Below are 20,072 nucleotides of genomic sequence, written 5' to 3' on the forward strand. Positions count from 1 at the left end.
ACCAGAAAATTAAATGCTTGTTTATCTCCTTCCAGCCTGGACGCCAGAGTACCCACAAGAAAAGAAAGGAAGGATGGGTGATGCTGGTTCTAAGGTGGCTAGGGTTGGTAATGGGGAACACAAAGGTTGTCAAAGTTGCATAAGTGCTAAAGGTAGACAGGGGATGAGATGGGATCGGAGCCCAGAGAAAGGGGTACTCATATATTTGAAATAGTAACTGAATGGCCTGAAGACGGAACACATCCTTGTCATTGATACGGTCTTTGGGGAGAATTTCGGGAATATGGGTGTTATATGTTAATTGGAGCAGGAGGGTCATTATGTAAAATAAGTGCTGAGTCACACAAGAGAGCTATGTGTGGAAAGTGGAATAAAACGGCATCCAGTCAGGAATTTTTGGTTAATATTAGGTATATTCAGATTTACCTATGAGATGGATGGGGTGGTGTGCTCGGGACCCTAAAATAATGAAATCAATAAGGCACACTCCCTTATTCTTGACATTTCAAGGAACTGCAAAGACTGGCTGAGAAAGAGAAGCAGAGAGCTGCCAGTCTCTGGGAAGATGTTCGGGCACAATTTGAGGGTGGCAGATGGGGCAGGGGGGGCGTGTAGGTAGTTGGGGAAGGGGGCTTATTTTTGGGTGGGGGGCTTATTTCAAGACATGTCCTGAAAAGGCCTGTTGGGCTTATTATCAGGACATTTCTTATTATAGGGGAAACACTGTAATAATACTGTACTACTCTTCTTCTTCTTCTTCTTTTTATTATTTTTATTGTTGTTGTTATTATTATTATTATTATTATCTCTATTACTATTACTATTATTGCTTTTATTCATTAAACATGAAATTCAGTGCAATGAACATTTTAAAAACTGTCCCCAAAACCACTGACTAGTGCTCATGGTTGACATTGGTTGCTTCCAGCATCCTAGGTATCAACCAGATATATTCTTAAAATACGATGTTCCGAGTAGCACAGTTTTTTGCAGTTCTGCTGGTGTTATTGCAGGAAGCTGCAATTTCTTGATGTGTTTTGTGACATTCCAAGTGGTACCAAGTTCCAGGATGGCAAAGGGTATCAGTTACATGTTTTATCCATAGCCGTGTAGTTTCGATGGCCAGGTCACGATATTTTGTAATTTTTTCTAGTCCTTTTTCTTCGATTCAGGCATCTCCTGTTACAGCGATATCAATAAACTGAACTCTTCGGCCCTTGACAACCATGATATCTGGCATATTGTGTTCCAAATGACAATACACCTGCATTCGAAAGTCCCATGAGATCTTCACCATCTCATTTTCAGTTACTTTTTCCACTTTGTGCTCACATGACTTTTCGGATACAAGTATGTTGCATTTTTTTTACATAATGACCAGTGAAGTAATGTAGCAACTCGATCATGTCTAGCTTTGCAACCAGTTTGCATGATATTGCTGCATTCACATATTAAGTGTGAAACAGTTGCAAATTTGTCGTTGCAAACTGGGCAGTTTGGATTGTCAGGGGATTTCTGTATCTTTCCTGTCATGGTAATAATAATAATAATAATGATAATGATAATGATAATGATAGTGATAGTGATAATGATAATGATAATGATAATGATAATGATAATGATAATGATAATGATAATGATAATGATAATGATAATGATAATGATAATGATAATGATAATGATAATGTCAAAGTCAGAATTGAAAAATCAACAGACTATCCAAAGTGCAGACTCTGTAAAGAAACAGATGAAACAATCGATCACATACTCAGCTGCTGCAAAAAGATCACACAGACTGACTACAAGCATAGACATGATGCTGTGGCACAGATGATCCACCAGAACTTGTGTCGGAACTACCATTTACCAGTGGCAAAGAGCTGGTGGGATCATAAGCCCAAAAAAGTGGTCGAAAATGAGCAAGCAAAACTACTGTGGGACTTCCGACTTCCGACTGACCGAATTCTGAAGCATAACACATCAGACATCCCGATTGTGGAGAAAAAGAAAGTATGGATCATCGACATCACAAGCCCAGGGGACAACAGAATTGAGGAGAAGCAGCTAGAGAAATTAGTGAAATACGAAGATCTAAAAATCGAGCTGCAACAACTGTGGCATGAGCTACTGAAAGTGATCCCCGTGGTACTTGGCACACTGGGCGCAGTGCCAAAGGATCTCAGTGGACATTTGAAAACCATCAGAATTGACAAAATCTCCATCTGTCAATTGCAAAAGGCCGCTTTACTGGGATTGGCAAACATAATTCGCCGCTACATCACGCATTATTATTATTATTATTATTATTATTATTATTATTATTATTATTATTATTATTATTATTATTATTATTATTATTATTATTTGTAGTGCCTATTCTTGAGCAGCGAATATTAAACCTTCTGTTTCTTTCTTGATGGTTCCCATCTTAAGCCATGCCCATGTAAGGTTGTCGTCACATTTTCCTTCAATGTTTTTCCAGCATTGTCCACGCAAAGCTCTGGTTTTCCATCTATTTAATCTGACAACAACCAGTTGTTTTTCCTTCTATTCTGCCTTTGTTTCTGTTGTTTTTATAATGTTCTGTCTTTTCACAGCTTGCGGCATTTTTTTCTGTACTTTGGTTCATATAATCATTCAAACTTCATTTTTGGAGAAAGATGAGATATGAAAAAGGAACCAAAATATTGTTAGCCAGATAGCAAGATAAGAATTGGTGGTAGCACTATACAATTCAGCTATTAATAAGAATTTAAACACAGAGAATTTTCTAATATAGTCTATGTGATATATGATAAGAAATACTTTTCTTTTCTTTTAGATATATATAGAGCCTCTAGTAATTACAGGATATGTTGGTATTGGATTAATTAATCTAATGTAGAAATGAAAGTTTGAATTAAGATGGACATAATATAGAGTTTGATATTGTTTCTATTGATGCAATGTAATTCTTGAATGTAAGATGGGAAAAAGATTTTTGGGGTTTCTTTTTTTTTTAGGTTTTCTTTATCTGATATTATTATATAAGTTCTATAGAATGTTTTTGTAATGGAAGAAAATAAACCTCCATTGAATGATTAATAGAAAAAGAAAAATTTTATATATGTATTACTCAAAATATGGTTTTAGTGTTTGTACTTATGTATTGTTTTTTATTCTGTTGGAGAAAAAAAATCTATTTGGAAAAAGAAACCCTCCATTTTTCTTCTTCTATAGTTTGATAGATTTGAAAGAGCCCTCTGCCTCCTATTTTTCTTGACAGGCAGAACTTGTCAATGTCATTTTGCGGATGGAAAGTGTGGTAGATATTCAAAATTTTGCATTTTTTTACTCTATGTTTTCCAGTTCATCCAACGTGCACTTTGAGGTCTAATCCTCCATTAGGCATGAAAATCATCTGGCTCAGAGTTCTAATCCTCCCTTAGCATATCAACGTCCTGGATGACTTTGGGCCAATCACCAGGCGACTCCTGAGTTCCAGTCCCGCCTTAGTACTTTTTGACTGGCAGTATGAAACTTGCAAAAAATTTCTCAGATTAATGTGGGATACCAGAATTTGGGATTCCTAGAATATAAGGTGGCTGAGCGTCCAATCCTGTGTGGTGAGTTGGAGGAAAATGAAATCGAGGGAAAATGCCTGTTCCATGATGGGCAAAGCCATAGGTCTCCACCTTCTGCTTGTGGGAGAACCAGAGGTATTTGTATGGTCACTGCACATCTTGGACTGATCTTCACCTGATCCATCAGAGCTTTTCTTATCTCCTTAAAATGGAAGTTGCAAAGGGATTCCATTCACTATTAGGAGCCATTTTGAGACCTAAACATTGATTCCCAACTGATCAGCAATCTGTGTGGTTGGAAAGCAGGACAGTTTCCATGGGTGCCTCTTCCAGAAATCTACATGTTCCTACCAGTGGTGAGATTTAGCCAGTTTCCACCACTTCAGAAGAACCAGTTGTTAACTTTCTGAGTAGTTTGACAAACTGGTTGTTGGAAGAAATCCTTAAGGCAGAGAACAGATTGTTAAGTAACTTGAATCCCACCACTGGTTACCACTTCAAGAGAACCGGTTGTTAACTTTCTGAGCTATTCAATCAATCAATCAATCAATCAATCATGCATTCAATCCATCAATGAATCATTCATTCATTCATTCATTCATTCATTCTTGATTGATTAATTGATTGATTGATTGGATTTGTATGCCGCCCCTCTCCATGAACACAAGGCGGCTCACAACAGACTTAGAATGCCTATTAAATCAATTTGATCCAATTAATTACACTTTAAAAAAACTTCAAAAGATCCTAAAAACTTTACAAAACATTCAATTTATCATCTACTCAGTAATTCACTCTAAGCACCTTCGTTGGTCAGGGGGGAGGAGATCTAGTGGTCCCAGGCCTGGCAGCAAAGATAGGTTTTCAAACTTTTTCAGAAAGCAAGGGGGGTGGGGGCAGTGCGAATCTCTGGGGGGGGGAGCTGGTTGCAGAGGGCCGGCCCCCCCACGGAGAAGGCTCTTCCCCTAGTTTGGCCAACTGGTTGTTGGAAGAAATCATTAGGGCAGAGAACAGGTTTTTAAATTACTTGAATCCCATCACTGGTTCCCACCCTTATTCACCCCCTTTTTGGACTTGGATGAATATTATGCAGAACTTTTGTGATCTGTCTTCAGAGAGGATCCCTTCAAGCTCCTCCTGGGAAGAGTCTCAAGGTCTCCATTCTCTGCACATCTTCTCCAGCCCTTCACAGACAAGACAAGCTTGGAAGAGGAGCAGAGTATATGCTCTAAGCAGAAATTGTAGGGTGGAAAATTAAAACACCAGAAAACTGCTATTTTATTTCTCTGCTTGAATGAACAAAACAAAGTGGACAGTTCATTAGAAACCTTATTTTTCAAATTTACTTTATTTTTTTTAATTTTGGTATGAAGTACAGGAACAAAAAATAATAATCCCAAATTGAAATCCTAAAGAAAGAAAGAATTATGTAAGAGGGATAAAGATTTCCCTTCCAAACTGAGAACCAATCAAACATGGCATTTCACATCATTCTGGCATTCTCACGGAGAGGATCAGGCAACCAGACTGGTACTTGGTCCCAACAGCTTCGTCCTAACCTCTTTTCCTGCTCATTCTCTCTCACAAACACTTTTAGCTGCTAAGAAGTCCCCACATTATTATCTATAAGCCTTCACATTCAGTAGTTGTTGCTGAACAGCTGAATTCCTCTGAATTTTTCAAAGATTTATTTAGCAAGATTTATTAAAAGGGGATGGAGCTGCAAGAATTCCCATTGTTCAACAATTTCCCATTTTGCAACATATAAACATGGTTTTATTTGACTCTTGCATAGTATCTAAATGGAAATAAAATAAAAGTCACATTAACATTTTTTCAATATCACAATGGTGTAATATATCATGTTTTTACATTTGTTCTGGCTGTGAGATGCTCCTTTGTATTCAGGTCTGGCCTCAGAAGGATAATGTAGCCCTTGGGGATGAAGATACAACCCAGCAGACCAGCACTGGAGGCCAGGATGGAGAAGACCTGCACAGCCACCATGTACTTCCCTTTGGTGCTCAGGTAGGTGGGCACAAAAGTCACCCATACACTGCAGAAGACAAGCATGCTGAAGGTGATCAGCTTGGCTTCGTTGAAGGCCCCAGGCAGATTCCTGGCCAGGAAAGCCACCGTGAAGCAGATGGCAGCCAGGAAGCCCATGTAGCTGAGGGTGACGTAGAACATGAAAACAGCCCCTTCGTTGCATTGCAGAATGATCTCTCCATGCTGGGAGTGGAGGTCAGAGTCAGGGAAGGGGGGAGAAACTCCAAGCCAGATAGAGCAGATGACAATTTGGACAGCAGAAGAAGAAAGGATGATGGAGTTGGCCAAGCTCTTCCCCAACCATCTCTTCATTTGGTTTCCTGGCTTTGTGGCCAGAAAAGCCAGCACCACTGTGATGGTTTTGGCCAAGAGAGAAGAAACAGCAACTGAGAAAATGATGCTGAAAACTGTCTGTCGGAGAAGGCAGGTGGCTTTCCTTGGCTGACCAATGAAGAGAGAAGAAGACAAGAAGCAAAGCAGGAGGGAGACCAGGAGGATGTAGGAGAGGTCTCGGTTGTTGGCTTTGACGATGGGAGTTTCTCGATATTTAATGAAGATGATTAAAACAAGGTCTGTGATTAAGAACAACAGTAGGGCAAAAGAGACCAGAATGATGCCCAGAAAGTCTTCATAAGACAGGAAAGTTATAACTTTGGGGATACATTGGACTCTGTGCTCATTAGGATATTCATAATCCGGACACTTGGTGCATTTTTCAGTATCTAAAAAATAAAAAACAATATTTCTTTTATATATTTTTTACATTACAAGAAAAATCTTTTTTTGGACAACACCTAATTCCAGGAATATTTTCCAAGAACTATTTCTGAACTATTTCATTCAAAAGAGCTAAGAAGGATATTTTAAAAATGTAGCTGGGTATATAAAGTTGAGTGGAGTCATAGGATGTTAATTATTTTCTGTGTAGTGTGTCGAAACTTCATAGGAACCTACATTATTAGAGGTTAATAATGAATCATATAATCTTTTAGCCAAACATCCTGAATCCTGCCCCATGGAAGTTAAAGGGACTTGGAGAATGCCTAGAGTATCCTATAACATCTGGAAGCAATATGCAATAACAGTGAGAACAATTAACCAGTGGAACAGCTGGCCCCCAGAGGTTTTGTTTTCTTCAATATTGGAGGCTTCTAAGAAGATATTGGACAGTCACTTGTCTGAAATGATATAGATCCATGATGGCAAACTACGGCACGGGTGCCACAGGTGGCACTCAGAGCCCTCTCTCTGGGAATGTGTGCCATTGCCAGCTGATCTTATGATTTCCAGTGCAGGGAGTGGAGCATTGAGAAACAGGCAGAAAAGAGCCTGAAAAATGGTCCAGAAAACAGCCAAAAGAAAGACAATTTTCACGCCGTTTTTCGGACCAAAATTGACCTGGGAAACAGCCAGAAACAGCCGGGAAATGTCCCAAAAATGGCCAAAACAGACATGTTCACACTGGCCAGCTGGTCTTTGAGTTTCCAATGCTCCAGCATGTGTTTGCATTGATTGATGGATCGATATGATGGGCAGAATATTTGTGTAAGGAGTTCCCCCCTAAAAATATCCACAACACCACATGATGGACCTTCTCAGTGATCCTCAGGGGGGGGGGCAATATACAGTGAAATGCCAGGTCTTTCAGAAGGTGGATCTGAAAGAATTCATCAAGTTTCAAATATCTCAGATGATCCTAGAAAGGTAAACTTAGTAGCACTTCTCCAAACTAAAAAGTAGAAGAGATATTTCCTCTGCTGTTAGTAAAGATTGACCAGTCTCCCCCCTCCTCCCGTCTCTTCCCAGCCCTCTTTCGAAGTCTTTTTGATTTACTTCCTTTTAGATAAAAATTGTGTAGGTTACAAATGAAGAAAAAAAAAAGGTTTTTCCAATCTGTCTTTTAACTTGCACTTTCATGAAAATGTTCTGGATGGATCCAGTTCCACCAAGCCTCCCATTTTCCTCAGGGTCACCCACCTTCCTGAGTGGAGAAGGTCCCCTCCGGACAAGGAACACAGTCATAGCAGCAAACTGGGTCTCCTTCTCGAGCCCTCTTGACAAATCCAGGATAACAACTTTCAACACATTTGGACTCAGGCAGAGACTGAGCAGAAAAAAGAGAATATGTTAGGAAATACGTTAGGATTCTCCATCTATAGAAAATGTAGGTAAAAATAATAATAATAATGGCAGGAGACAATTAGCCTCTGGTCTTCATTGAGGTTAATTTGAAATCTCTGACTTCTTCTAAACAGATGCAGGAGGTATAACAACTGGCAGATTCTTCATTTAAATCCTCCCTTTTGGTTTTGGAATTTAACATTACGATAAAGTACTTTTCTATTTAATAAAATCTGATGGGGTGGAATTGCAGAAAAAAGATTTAAGTATGAGGATATATTCATATTAAAACTGAAAATAAAGTTTACCTTAAAGGGTTGAGGAAACATTTATTTCATTCAGTCTTTTAATGTAGAATAAAACTGTCATGAAAAAGACACCACTGACCAGTAAGATCTTGAAAGTTTTCCATAAAATATGGCAAAAAGTCTCAATTTAGTTGCTGTCTATTGAAGAACTTCCACCTAAATGACACCAACTGGCATGGAAGGCCAACCACCCTGGAGACTCTAGGCTTTCCCCACTTGAAATGGGACCTCCGGCTTTGGAAAAGAGAAAATACAGCAAGATTTCTCCTACCTTATTAAGCAACTTTAGCCGTGAAAGAGCATCTTGTTTGATAAAAAGTCTCTGTCTTATAAAAGACGCCAGATTCTTTCTCCTGGGATCCTCCTTGGGGAGAACCAAGTAGTACCCAATGCCCAGATCTGCTTTTATCTCTCCATTTTGGTCCAAGTACAGTTTCAAGTGTGAAATATTCCAATATTCATTCTTCTCCAGAAAGGGATGAAACTAGAATGGGAACATCCATGAGTATGAAATACAGAAAACATTGTTTCTTATCCCATATTCAGTCTTTCTTCTACATTTGTCAAATCTCCAAATATGGTTAAATAATACTGCCATTAACTTCAAAAGTGAATGAAAAAGTTTGAGAAAAAGTTGTCAATCATATAATGACAAAATCTAGAGAAAATATAATTGTCACAATTGACAATTATAGGGAACATTCTAGAGCAGACGAGAAATAAAATGAATAGATGGGGGGGGGGAGAAAGATGATTAATAAACCCTTTAGAAACCACAGATAGATTCCCAGAAAGCATGGTGGTTTATCAAGAAGAGTCAGCCTAATCATCTCCCTGGTCATCCTGATGGAAAACACCTCCAGATGTGCTAATTCTACTTTAATCAAAATGCAACATTAACCAAATTTTGCAAATTTGAAATAACAAATCTCCCACCAACTCTTTTCTCAGCCTGAAAAGTTATCAAAGATCCTTTCTGAATTTATTTCTCTCCCATTATGCAGTTTCAGGAGTCTCCCCTCTCTTCTGATCCTTCCCTAGGCAGCCTCTCTTCTCCTCATCCCTAAAGTCATTCTCAGATAACATTACACTTCCTAAATACCATATTTTGGAGTACAAGACGCACTTCCGCTCCCCCCAAACGAGGGTGGAAATGGTGGTGCATCTTATGCACTGAATACAGCCATTTTTTGGCTTCCCTAAGACCAGATCCATGTGAAAATGGGTGTGCAGAGGGTTTGGGAGGTCTGGAAATGATCCTGGGGGCTGATGGAGGGCAAAACCTCTTTTTTCTATTTACCTCTGAAATCTTGATGTGTCTTATACACAGGTGCATCTGATAGTCAACACTGGAAGTTCTAAAGATGTTGGATAACCATTTGTCTGAAGTGGTGTAGGGTTTCCTGCCTAGGCAGGAGGTGGGACTAGAAGACCTCCATCATCACGCATAATAACTACCTGGTTTTCTGGTCTGACCGCAAATCCAGCAGAGGAGGTGGTGTAGCCATATTCTATAAAAGCTCACTCAATCTAAAAAACATTCAAGTAGCACATGACCTATCCCTTCCTGAAACCTTAATCTGCGATCTCTCCCTCAACACTACTCTCCACTTTTTACTGTGCTACAGAGCTCCAAACTATGACACTACCCACGCATCAAAATTAACCTCCCTACTAACATGGGCATCCTCCTGCCCCTATCCCATCATCTTCCTAGGTGACCTTAACCTACCACACATCAACTGGACACTAAATGAATGCTCCACCGAACCCATACATACCACCATTTATAACACCGTCACCAGCCTGGGACTGGAACAATTAGTATCCAACAATACCAGACTCAACAACTGTCTCGACCTCATCTTCTGTAATAGCAAAAGTGCTATTTATGGACTGCATATCATAGAACCCTTCTCCAACAGCGACCATAGTATGATCAACTTCAACCTCAACCTACGCCATCATAACACTCAACAGAACAACACGGCACCTAAGTACAATTTCAGGAAAGCCAACTACGAACTCATAGACGCCAATCTCTCACTAATCAATTGGCATTCCTTGTTCTCCAACTGCATCACCATTGATGAACTTTACAACACGTTCTTACACCAAATTAATAATCTCATAAATCTGCATGTCCCAATTACCTCTCCTAGAAGAAAACAAAAAAATAACATTCCTGTCTCAATAAAGAAACTTCAAACCAAAAAAAGATCCCTCTGGCATAGAAACAAAAAAGGTCCAGTAACCAACTTTAAAAGCCGCTACAGAAGCATATGCCAACAAATAAAAGCAGAATGTCTCAACTACCACAGTGAACAAGAGGAAAACCTCCTACGCTCCAAATCTAACCATGCCTTCTACAACTTCGTCAACAACAAACTTAACGACTCCAGACCTATTCCACCTCTCGTAGGACCACACAACATAGAATACCACGATGACCCATCCAAAGCTAACCTCTTCAACTCCTTTTTTGGCTCTGTTTTTGTTAACAGTAATGGCTCATCCCCCCTCTTTGCAAACCGCACTTCTAACTCATTAAGAAACCTAACCCAAATCATCTTCACTACAGACTACGTTGAAAAAGCAATCCGTGATCTCAAACCTTCCCTATCTGTTGGACCAGATGGTCTTTGTGCATACTTCTTAAGAAAACTTTCTTCTGCCATAGCTGAGCCCTTAAGCATTATCTTCCAAAAATCCTTCAGGACCAGTACTCTCCCCAAGCTATGGTCTAAAGCAGTAGTCATCCCCATCTTCAAAAAAGGAGACCCATCACTAGTTGACAACTACAGACCAATATCACTATGCTGCGTCCCTTGTAAAATCATGGAATCAATCATAAATCGATCAATTACCCTTTACCTAGAATCTAATAACCTACTATCAAAAAACAATTTGGATTCAGAAAGAAACTATCCTGCAACCTACAACTACATCACTGCAAAAACATCTGGACTACCCACCTTGATCAAGGAAAATCCATCGATGCAATTTATATCGACTTCTACAAAGCCTTTGACTCAGTGGTTCATGACAAACTTCTCCTAAAACTCAAATCCTATGGCATCTCAGGACTCCTCCACAACTGGATTACTGCATTCCTGTCAAACAGGCAACAAGTTGTCAAAATCGGAAGCGCCATTTCCTCCCCTGTCCCTGTCAAAAGCGGCGTTCCCCAAGGCAGCGTACTAGGTCCTAATATCGCAAGCAACTGTGTGCTCTTTGCCGATGATGTGAAACTTTTCAACACCACTGACAACACACTCACTCTCCAAAAAGACCTTGACTATGTTTCAGATTGGTCTAACATCTGGCAACTTCTAATCTCAAACAACAAATGCTCTACCCTCCACATCGGCAAAAAGAACCCAAACCGCATATATGAACTGAACAAACAAATTCTCACAGCAAACCCACACTCAGTAAAAGACCTCGGAATACTAATTTCAAATGACCTAAGTGCTAAAGCCCACTGCAACAATATCACCAAAAAGGCTTCCAGAGTTGTAAACCTGATTCTACGTAGCTTCTGCTCTGGCAATCTCACACTACTGACCAGAGCCTACAAAACCTATGCCAGGCCCATCCTCGAATATAGCTCATCTGTCTGGAACCCTCACCACATCTCAGACATCAACACTCTCGAAAATGTCCAAAGATATTTCACCAGAAGAGCCCTCCACTCCTCCACCCGAAACAGAATACCCTACGAAAACAGACTAACTATCCTGAATCTTGAAAGCTTAGAACTGCGGCACCTAAAACAAGATTTAAGTATTGCCCACAAAATCATTCGCTGTAATGTCCTTCCGGTCAACGACTACTTCAGCTTCAACCGCAACAACACAAGAGCATGCAACAGTTTCAAACTCAATGTTAATCGCTCCAAACTTGACTGTAAAAAATATGACTTTAACAATCGAGTCATCGAAGCGTGGAACTCATTACCGGACTCAATAGTGTCAACCCCCAACCCCCAACATTTCTCCCTCAGACTCTCCATGATTGACCTCTCCAGGTTCCTAAGAGGTCAGTAAGGGGTGTACATAAGTGCACTGATGTGCCTTTCGTCCCCTGTCCAATTGTCTTTCCTTTCCCTTTTATCATATATATTCTTTCCTTCCCACCTACTTCTCTTCCTCTTTACTTCCTATCTTTTATATATCACTTAATGTCTATTCCCTTTCATATGTATTGAAGAAGAAACCGCTATGGTTTAGCAATGATGTAAGGGCTATAGTCAATTAAAAAAAGGCTGCCTATAGGAGGTATAAAGAGTCTGGAAGTATAGCTGATAGGGAGGTGTATAAAATGAGACAGAAGGAAGCGAAACAGATAATATATGCTGCTAAAGCCTCAAAAAAGGAAGAAATTGCAAAATCTGTAAAGAAGGGGGATAAAACCTTCTTCAGATATATTAGTGATAAGAAGAAAAACTGCGGCATCACGAAGCTTAGTACTGGGAATAAAACATGCATTAATGGGAATAAGGAGATTGCTGACCATTTCAATAGCTACTTCTGTTCAGTTTTCTCAAAAGACACCTTACAAAATAATACTATAGAGGGATATAGCATTGCTTCCAGCTGTACGGATTCAGCTCCAGTGATCTTAGAAGCCGATGTCTTAGAAAAACTTGAACAATTAAAGATAAATAAGGCAATGGGTCCAGATGGCATCCACCCAAGAGTTCTTAAAGAACTCAGATCTGTCATTACTACCCCCCTGACTGATTTGTTTAACCAATTGTTGTTAACAGGAGAAGTTCCTGAGGATTGGAGAATGGCCAGTGTTGTGCCTATTCACAAGAAGGGCAGTAGAGAAGAAGCTGGTAACTACAGGCCAGTTAGCTTGACATCAGTTGTAGTTAAAATGATGGAGACTCTACTCAAAAAGAGGATAAATCAGCACCTAAAAAACAATAACTTATTGGACCCAAATCAGCATGGCTTTACTGAAGGCAAATCATGTCAGACTAATCTTATTGATTTCTTTGACTATGTCACAAAGGTGTTGGATGAAGGTGGTGCCGTGGATATTGCCTACCTGGACTTCAGCAAAGCCTTTGATACGGTTCCACATAAAGAGCTGATAGATAAATTAGTGAAGATTGGACTTAATCCCTGGATAGTTCAATGGATTTGCAGCTGGCTGAAGCGTAGACATCAAAGAGTTATTGTTAATGGCGAGTATTCTGAGCAGAGTCAGGTTACAAGCGGTGTGCCACAAGGGTCTGTTCTGGGTCCTATTCTTTTTAATATGTTTTAATATGTTTGTGAGTGACATAGGGGAAGGTTTGGTAGGGAAGGTTTGCCTATTTGCTGATGACTCTAAAGTGTGCAATAGGGTTGATATTCCTGTAGGCGTTTGTAATATGGTAAATGATTTAGCTTTACTAGATAAATGGTCAAAGCAATGGAAACTGCAGTTTAATGTTTCCAAATGTAAAATAATGCACTTGGGGAAAAGGAATCCTCAATCTGAGTATTGTATTGGCAGTTCTGTGTTAGCAAATACTTCAAAAGAAAAGGATTTAGGGGTAGTGATTTCTGACAGTCTCAAAATGGGTGAACAGTGCAGTCAGGCGGTAGGGAAAGCAAGTAGGATGCTTGGCTGCATAGCTAGAGGTATAACAAGCAGGAAGAGGGAGATTATGATCCCGCTATATAGAATGCTGGTGAGACCACATTTGGAATACTGTGTTCAGTTCTGGAGACCTCACCTACAAAAAGATATTGACAAAATTGAACGGGTCCAAAGACGGGCTACAAGAATGGTGGAAGGCCTTAAGCATAAAACATATCAGGAAAGACTTAATGAACTCAATCTGTATAGTCTGGAGGACAGAAGGAAAAGGGGGGACATGATCGAAACATTTAAATATATTAAAGGGTTAAATAAGGTCCAGGAGGAAAGTGTTTTTAATAGGAAAGTATACACAAGAACAAGGGGACACAATCTGAAGTTAGTTGGGGGAAAGATCAAGAGCAACATGAGAAAATATTATTTTACTGAAAGAGTAGTAGATCCTTGGAACAAACTTCCAGCAGACGTGGTAGATAAATCCACAGTAACTGAATTTAAACATGCCTGGGATAAACATATATCCATCCTAAGATAAAATACAGAAAATAGTATAAGGGCAGACTCGATGGGCCATGAGGTCTTTTTCTGCCGTCAGACTTCTATGTTTCTATGTTTCTATGTTTCTATGTTTCTATATTGGACAAAGAATAAATAAATAAATAAATAAATAAATAAAAGGTCCCTTCCAACTCTGTTATTCTATGTTCTAATACAGGGATCCTCAAACTACTGTGCGTGGCCTGGATATGGCCCACCAATGCAAAGTATCCCATGCACGGTATCTCTCACAATTGGCCTTATCTTCCTGCCAGCATCTACTCCAGCGACGCTTAATGAACTCAGTTACAGGAGAGGAGACTTTTAGCTGAAAATATCCTAAAAGGATGAGCTCTTTTAGAGCTGAGCCAGGAAAGCAGAGAAGTTCAGTCTCCCCTTGGTGGATTCTCTGAATGCAAAGACAGAGCAGCCATCAGTCAGAGAAGCTTTAACTGGGATTGCTGCAGAGAGGAGGGGTTGGGCTAGATGGTCTCAGGGGTCGCCTCCAAATTCATAAAGGTCAAATTCCACAAACCTATACAGCATTTTCAAATTAACAGTGTTTAATATTGAAATGCCATAATATATAGTCTTTGGAATAGGGATGGGTTCCTACCGGTGCAGTCCAGTCCAGGCACAACGGCAGCCTTGTACTGGCCTCATACTGGTCCCCAGGGGTTGCCATTTCCCCCCAATTTGTTTTGAATGTCTTTTTGATTTTGGGATGTCTTAATTTTTTTCTTCTTCTGTGCATGCACAGAAGCCAGGTTTTCAGTGCTGCACATGTGTCACCATTTTGTTTTGGGCAGCTTTTAAAAAAATAAAAAAATAAATTTAAATGTTTTTCCTCCTGAACATGTGGAGAAGCACATCTGTTTTTCAGCCCACTCATGATGTCACTGGCCTGGTACCGGTCCCTGGGGGCTGACATTTTCCCCCAATTTTTTGGGAATATTCTTTGATTTTGAGGGAATTTCTTTAATTTTTTTTTCTGAGCATGTGCAGAAGCTGAGTTCCAGCACTGTACAATGATACCTTGTCTTACGAACTTAATTGGTTCCGGGAGGAGGTTCGTAAGGTGAAAAGTTTGTAAGACGAAACAATGTTTCCCATAGGAATTAGTGGGAAACCAATTAATGCTACAGAGAGGGGCAGCATACAAATCAAATAAAATAAATAAATAAATGATAAATGATAAATGATAAATGATAAATGATAAATGATAAATGATAAATGATAAATGATAAATGATAAATGATAAATGATAAATGATAAATGATAAATGATAAATGATAAATGATAAATGATAAATGATAAATGATAAATGATAAATGATAAATGATAAATAATGAATGAATGAATGAATGAATGAATGAATAATAAAGCGTGCAAGCCCAAAATTTACCCCCTTTTCAAGCCAAAGTGCCCGTTTTTGCACTGGTGGGATTCCCCTGAGGCTCCCCTCCATGGGAAACCCCACCTCCTGACGTCTGCGTTTTTGTGATGCTGTAGGGAAATCCCAGGAGGGGAATCCCAGGATCGCAAAAATGGGCGCTTTGCTGGCAACAGAAGTCCAGGGGTGAGGTTTCCCAGCGAGGGAAGCCTCGGCGAAATCGCACCATCGCAAAAACATGGAAGTCCTCGAAACCCTTCGCTTGCAACGGAAGTCCAGCAGTGGGACATCCCAGTGGTGGCAGCGCATTCGTAAGGCGAAAAGAGTTTGTAAGAAGAGGCAAAAAATTTCCGAACCCGGGGTTCGTATCTCAAAAAGTTCGTATGACGAGGGGTTCATATCACGAGGTACCACTGTACATGTCGCTACCCTCTGTTTTTTGTTTTGTTCTTTTTTTTGCCACACTCTGCAGGAAGAAGCAAACTGGTAGCAAGGTAAGTTCCAACCCACCCCTGCTCCCAGAGTCTCCCGCACTCCTTTTGGCCCCTGGGGGGTTGTAGGGAGGCTTGCTAGGACCAAAACAGGGCAGAGGGGGCTTGCGGTGCCTCTGCTGACCTCAGAGACGCTTCGGGAGGTGCTGGCCAGTAAGGGAGAGAGGAAACCACTCCGGCAACCTTTGTCCACAGCTGCAAAGTTTTCCAGGCCGATAAAAGTTGCAGGCATGGCGGGGAGGATGGGGAGCAGTTTGGGAAGCCGTTTCCTGCTGGCCAGCACCTACTGAAGCTCATTCAGAGCTTCTCTGGCTGGCACATGGTTCTGACAAGTGGGAGGGGACCATAGAGAGCTGCCACCGCCTAACATCTGTAGTTATGAAAACCTTTGAAAGGCTAGTGATGTTGCATTTGAAAGCCATCACGGATCCACTGTTAGACCCCCTGCAATTTGCATACCGAGCAAATAGATCAACAGATGATGCTATTAATTTGGCTCTACACTACATCCTTCAACATCTTGAATCTCCAATGACCTACGCCAGGGTCCTCTTTGTGGACTTCAGTTCAGCATTCAATACCATCATACCGGACATTCTCTTAACCAAACTAAATCAGCTAGCGGTACCTGAACACACTTGTAAGTGGATCACAAGCTTCCTAACAGACAGGAAGCAGCAGGTGAAGCTAGGAAAAATCACATCAGATATATGTACAATTAGCACAGGTGCCCCCCAAGGCTGTGTACTTTCACCACTTCTCTTCTCTTTATACACTAATGACTGCATCTCATACGATCCATCTGTTAAACTACTGAAGTTTGCAGATGATACAACAGTGATTGGACTCATTCGAGACAATGATGAATCTGCATACAGACGGGAAGTTGAACAACTATCCTTGTGGTGTGACCAGAACAATCTAGAACTGAACACACTCAAAACTGTAGAAATGGTGGTAGACTTTAAGAGAAACCCTTCCACCCTTCCACCTCTCACAATACTAGACAACACAGTATCAACTGTAGAGACCTTCAAATTTCTAGGTTCTATCATATCTCAAGACCTAAAATGGTCACCTAACATCAAAAACATCATCAAAAAAGCACAACAAAGAATGTTCTTTCTGCGCCAGCTCAGGAAGCTCAAACTGCCCAAGGAGCTGCTGATTCAGTTCTATAGAGGAATCATTGAGTCTGTCATCTGCACCTCTATAACTGTCTGGTTTGGTGCTGCAACCCAACAGGACCGACACAGACTTCAGAGGATAATCAGAATTGCAGAAAAAACAATTGCTGCCAATCTGCCTTCCATTGAGGACCTGTATACTGCACGAGTCAAAAAGAGGGCAGGTAAAATATTTACTGACCCCTCACATCCTGGACACAAATTGTTTCAACTCCTACCCTCAAAACGTCGCTACAGAGCACTGCACACCAAGACAACTAGACACAAGAACAGTTTTTTCCCGAACGCCATCACTCTACTAAACAAATAATTCCCTCAACACTGTCAGACTTTCTACTAAATCTGCACTTCTATTCTACTAGTTTTCCTCATCATTCCTATCACCCATTTCCTCCCATGTTGACTGTATGACTGTAACTTGTTGCGTATATCCTAAGATTTTTATTAATATTGCTTCTTCATTGCTTATTTGACCCCTATGACAATCATTAAGTGTTGTACCACATGATTCTTGACAAATGTATATTTTATTTTATGTACGTTGAGAGCATATGCACCAAGACAAATTCCTTGTGTGTCCAATCACACTTGGCCAATAAAATTCTATTCTATTCTATTCTATTCATCCCCCACATCCCTCGCTGAACGGTAGAAGCCCCAGACACGCGATGTAGATCTGCTTTCATAACATATTCCCACCAGCCTCTTCCATCATTTTAGCAGGTCTCCCCCACCCCCCGTGTCCCCCTATGCTTCCAGTTTGTCAATATCTTTCCGATAAATATCAATATCTCCACATGGCATCGGACAAGAATACCTCCGCGGCCGCCCTTCTGCCACATGAATCCCAGCGACTGGTCAGGTCCCACAGAGTTGGTCTTCTCAGGGTCCTGTCTGCCAGACAATGCCAGTTGGCAGGGCCTGGGGGAAGAGCCTTCTCTGTGGGGGGCCCGTCCCTCTGGAATCAGCTCCCCCTGGAGATTCGTACTGCCCCCCCTCCTCACCTTCCGCAAAAGTCTCAAGACTCACCTATGTTGCCAGGCCTGGGGCCATTCAATTCTTGCACCCTGGTCAATGAATGGACTGGGAGAAACTGATTGAATGGGAATGACTGGTTTTTTAGGGTTTTTAGTTTTAGATTATATATATTTAATTAATTGGTCCTGAAATGTTATGTATTGTTTTATTATATGTTGTCAGCTGCCATGAGTCCTTGGAGAGGGGTGGCATAAAAGTCAAACAAACAAAAACAAAAACAAACAAACAAACAAAGGAAAGAAAGTGGTTGGGGTGGGGGAAGGTGCACGTTTGCAAGAAAGAAAAAGAGAGGGAGGGAGAGAAAGAAAGGAAGGAAAGAGAGAGGGAGGGAGAGAGGAAGGAAGGAAGAAGTTGAGTGGGCGGGAGGAAGGGAAAGAAAGAAAGAGGGGGGAGAGAAAGAGAAAGGAAGGAAGGAACGGAGGGAGAGAAAGAGATGGAGGGAGGGAGGGGAGAAGAAGGGAGGGATGGAGGAAGGAAGGAAGGAAGGAAGGAGAAGAGGGTGGAAGGAATGGAGAGAAAGAAAGAGAGGGGAAAAAAGAGAAAGAAAGAAAGAAAGAAAGAAAGAAAGAAAGAAAGAAAGAGGGAGGGTGGAAAAAAAAGAAATAGAGAGGAGGGAGGGAGGAAGAACTGAGGAGGTTTTGGTGGTTGGGTTGGGGGAGCGTGGGAGGGAAAGAAAGAAAGAGCGAGAGAGAGGGAGAGAGAGGAGGAAGGAAGGACTGAGGAGGAAGTTTGTGTGGGTGGGTGGGTGGGAAAGAAGGAGGGAAAGAAAGAAAGGGGGAGAGAAAGATAAGAAAGAAAGAATGAGACAGAAAGAAAGAAAGGGGGAGAGGGGAGGGGAGGGAGGAAAGACTGAGGAGGAAGTTTGGGTGTGTGGGAGTGAGTGAGGGAAAGTAAGAAAGGGAGTGAGATAGAAAGAAAGATAAAAAGAAAGGGGGAGGGAGGGGGAGGGAGTGGAGGGCAGAAGGACTGAGGAGGAAGTTTGGGTGGGTGGCAATGAGGGAGGAAAAAAGAAAGAAGGGGGAGAGAAAGAGAAAGGAAGGAAGGAATGGAAGGAGAGAAAGAGAGAGGGAGGGAGGGGGAAGGAGGCAGGGAGGGAAGGAAGAAGGAAGCAAGGAGAAATTTAGAATGTGGGTGGAAGGAATGGAGAGAAAGAAAGAGAGAGGGAGAGAAAGAGAAAGAAAGAAAGAAAGAAGGAAGGAAGGAAAGAAAGAAAGAGGGGGAGAGAGGGGGAGGGAGAGAGTGGAGGAAGGGAGGAAGGACTGAGGAGGAAGTTTGGGTGGGTGGGAGTGAGTGAGGGAAAGTAAGAAGGGGAGAGAAAGAGAAAAAAGAAAGAAAGGAGGGAGTAAGAAAGAAAGAAAGAAAAGGAATGAATGAAAGAAAGAGAGAGAAGTGAGGGAGGGTTCGACGAAAGAAGGAAGGAAGGAAGGAAGGAGGGAAGAAGTTGGATGGGAGGGATGGAAAGTAAGAAAGAGGGAAAGAGAAAGAGAGAAAGAAAGGAGGGAGGGAGGAAGGAAGGAAGGAAGGAGAAAGTTGGGTGGGTAGGCGGGAGTGAGGGATAGAAAAAAGGAAGGAAAGAGAAAGAAAGAAAGAAAGAAAGAAGAGAAAGAGAGAAAGGAAGTAAGGAGGGAAGGAGGAAGTAAGGAAGAAAGGAAGCATGGATGGAGGAAGCATGGGTTGGTGGGTGGGTTGGATGGAGGGAAAGTAAGAAAGATGGAAAGAGAAAGAGAGAGAAAGGAAGGAGGGAGGGAGGAGTGAAGACAAAGGTAGGTTGGTTGGGTGGATAGGTG

General features: G+C 41.1%; 1 protein-coding gene across 1 annotated transcript in view; it reads right to left on the reverse strand.

The window, feature by feature from the left end:
* Nucleotides 1–5,423: 5,423 nt before the first annotated feature.
* Nucleotides 5,424–20,072, reverse strand: part of LOC139172754 (vomeronasal type-2 receptor 26-like) — a 42,144-nt gene continuing 27,495 nt past the window's right edge. Inside the window, exons 4-5 of the mRNA XM_070761980.1 lie at nucleotides 7,590–7,716; nucleotides 5,424–6,334 (exon numbers count right to left, since the gene is read on the reverse strand). Of these exons, the coding sequence (XP_070618081.1) occupies nucleotides 5,424–6,334; nucleotides 7,590–7,716 (1,038 nt within the window). The remainder of the gene's footprint in view (nucleotides 6,335–7,589; nucleotides 7,717–20,072) is intronic.

The sequence above is a fragment of the Erythrolamprus reginae genome, chromosome 10, assembly GCF_031021105.1.
Source record: "Erythrolamprus reginae isolate rEryReg1 chromosome 10, rEryReg1.hap1, whole genome shotgun sequence".
NCBI classification, from domain to species: Eukaryota; Metazoa; Chordata; class Lepidosauria; order Squamata; family Dipsadidae; genus Erythrolamprus; species Erythrolamprus reginae.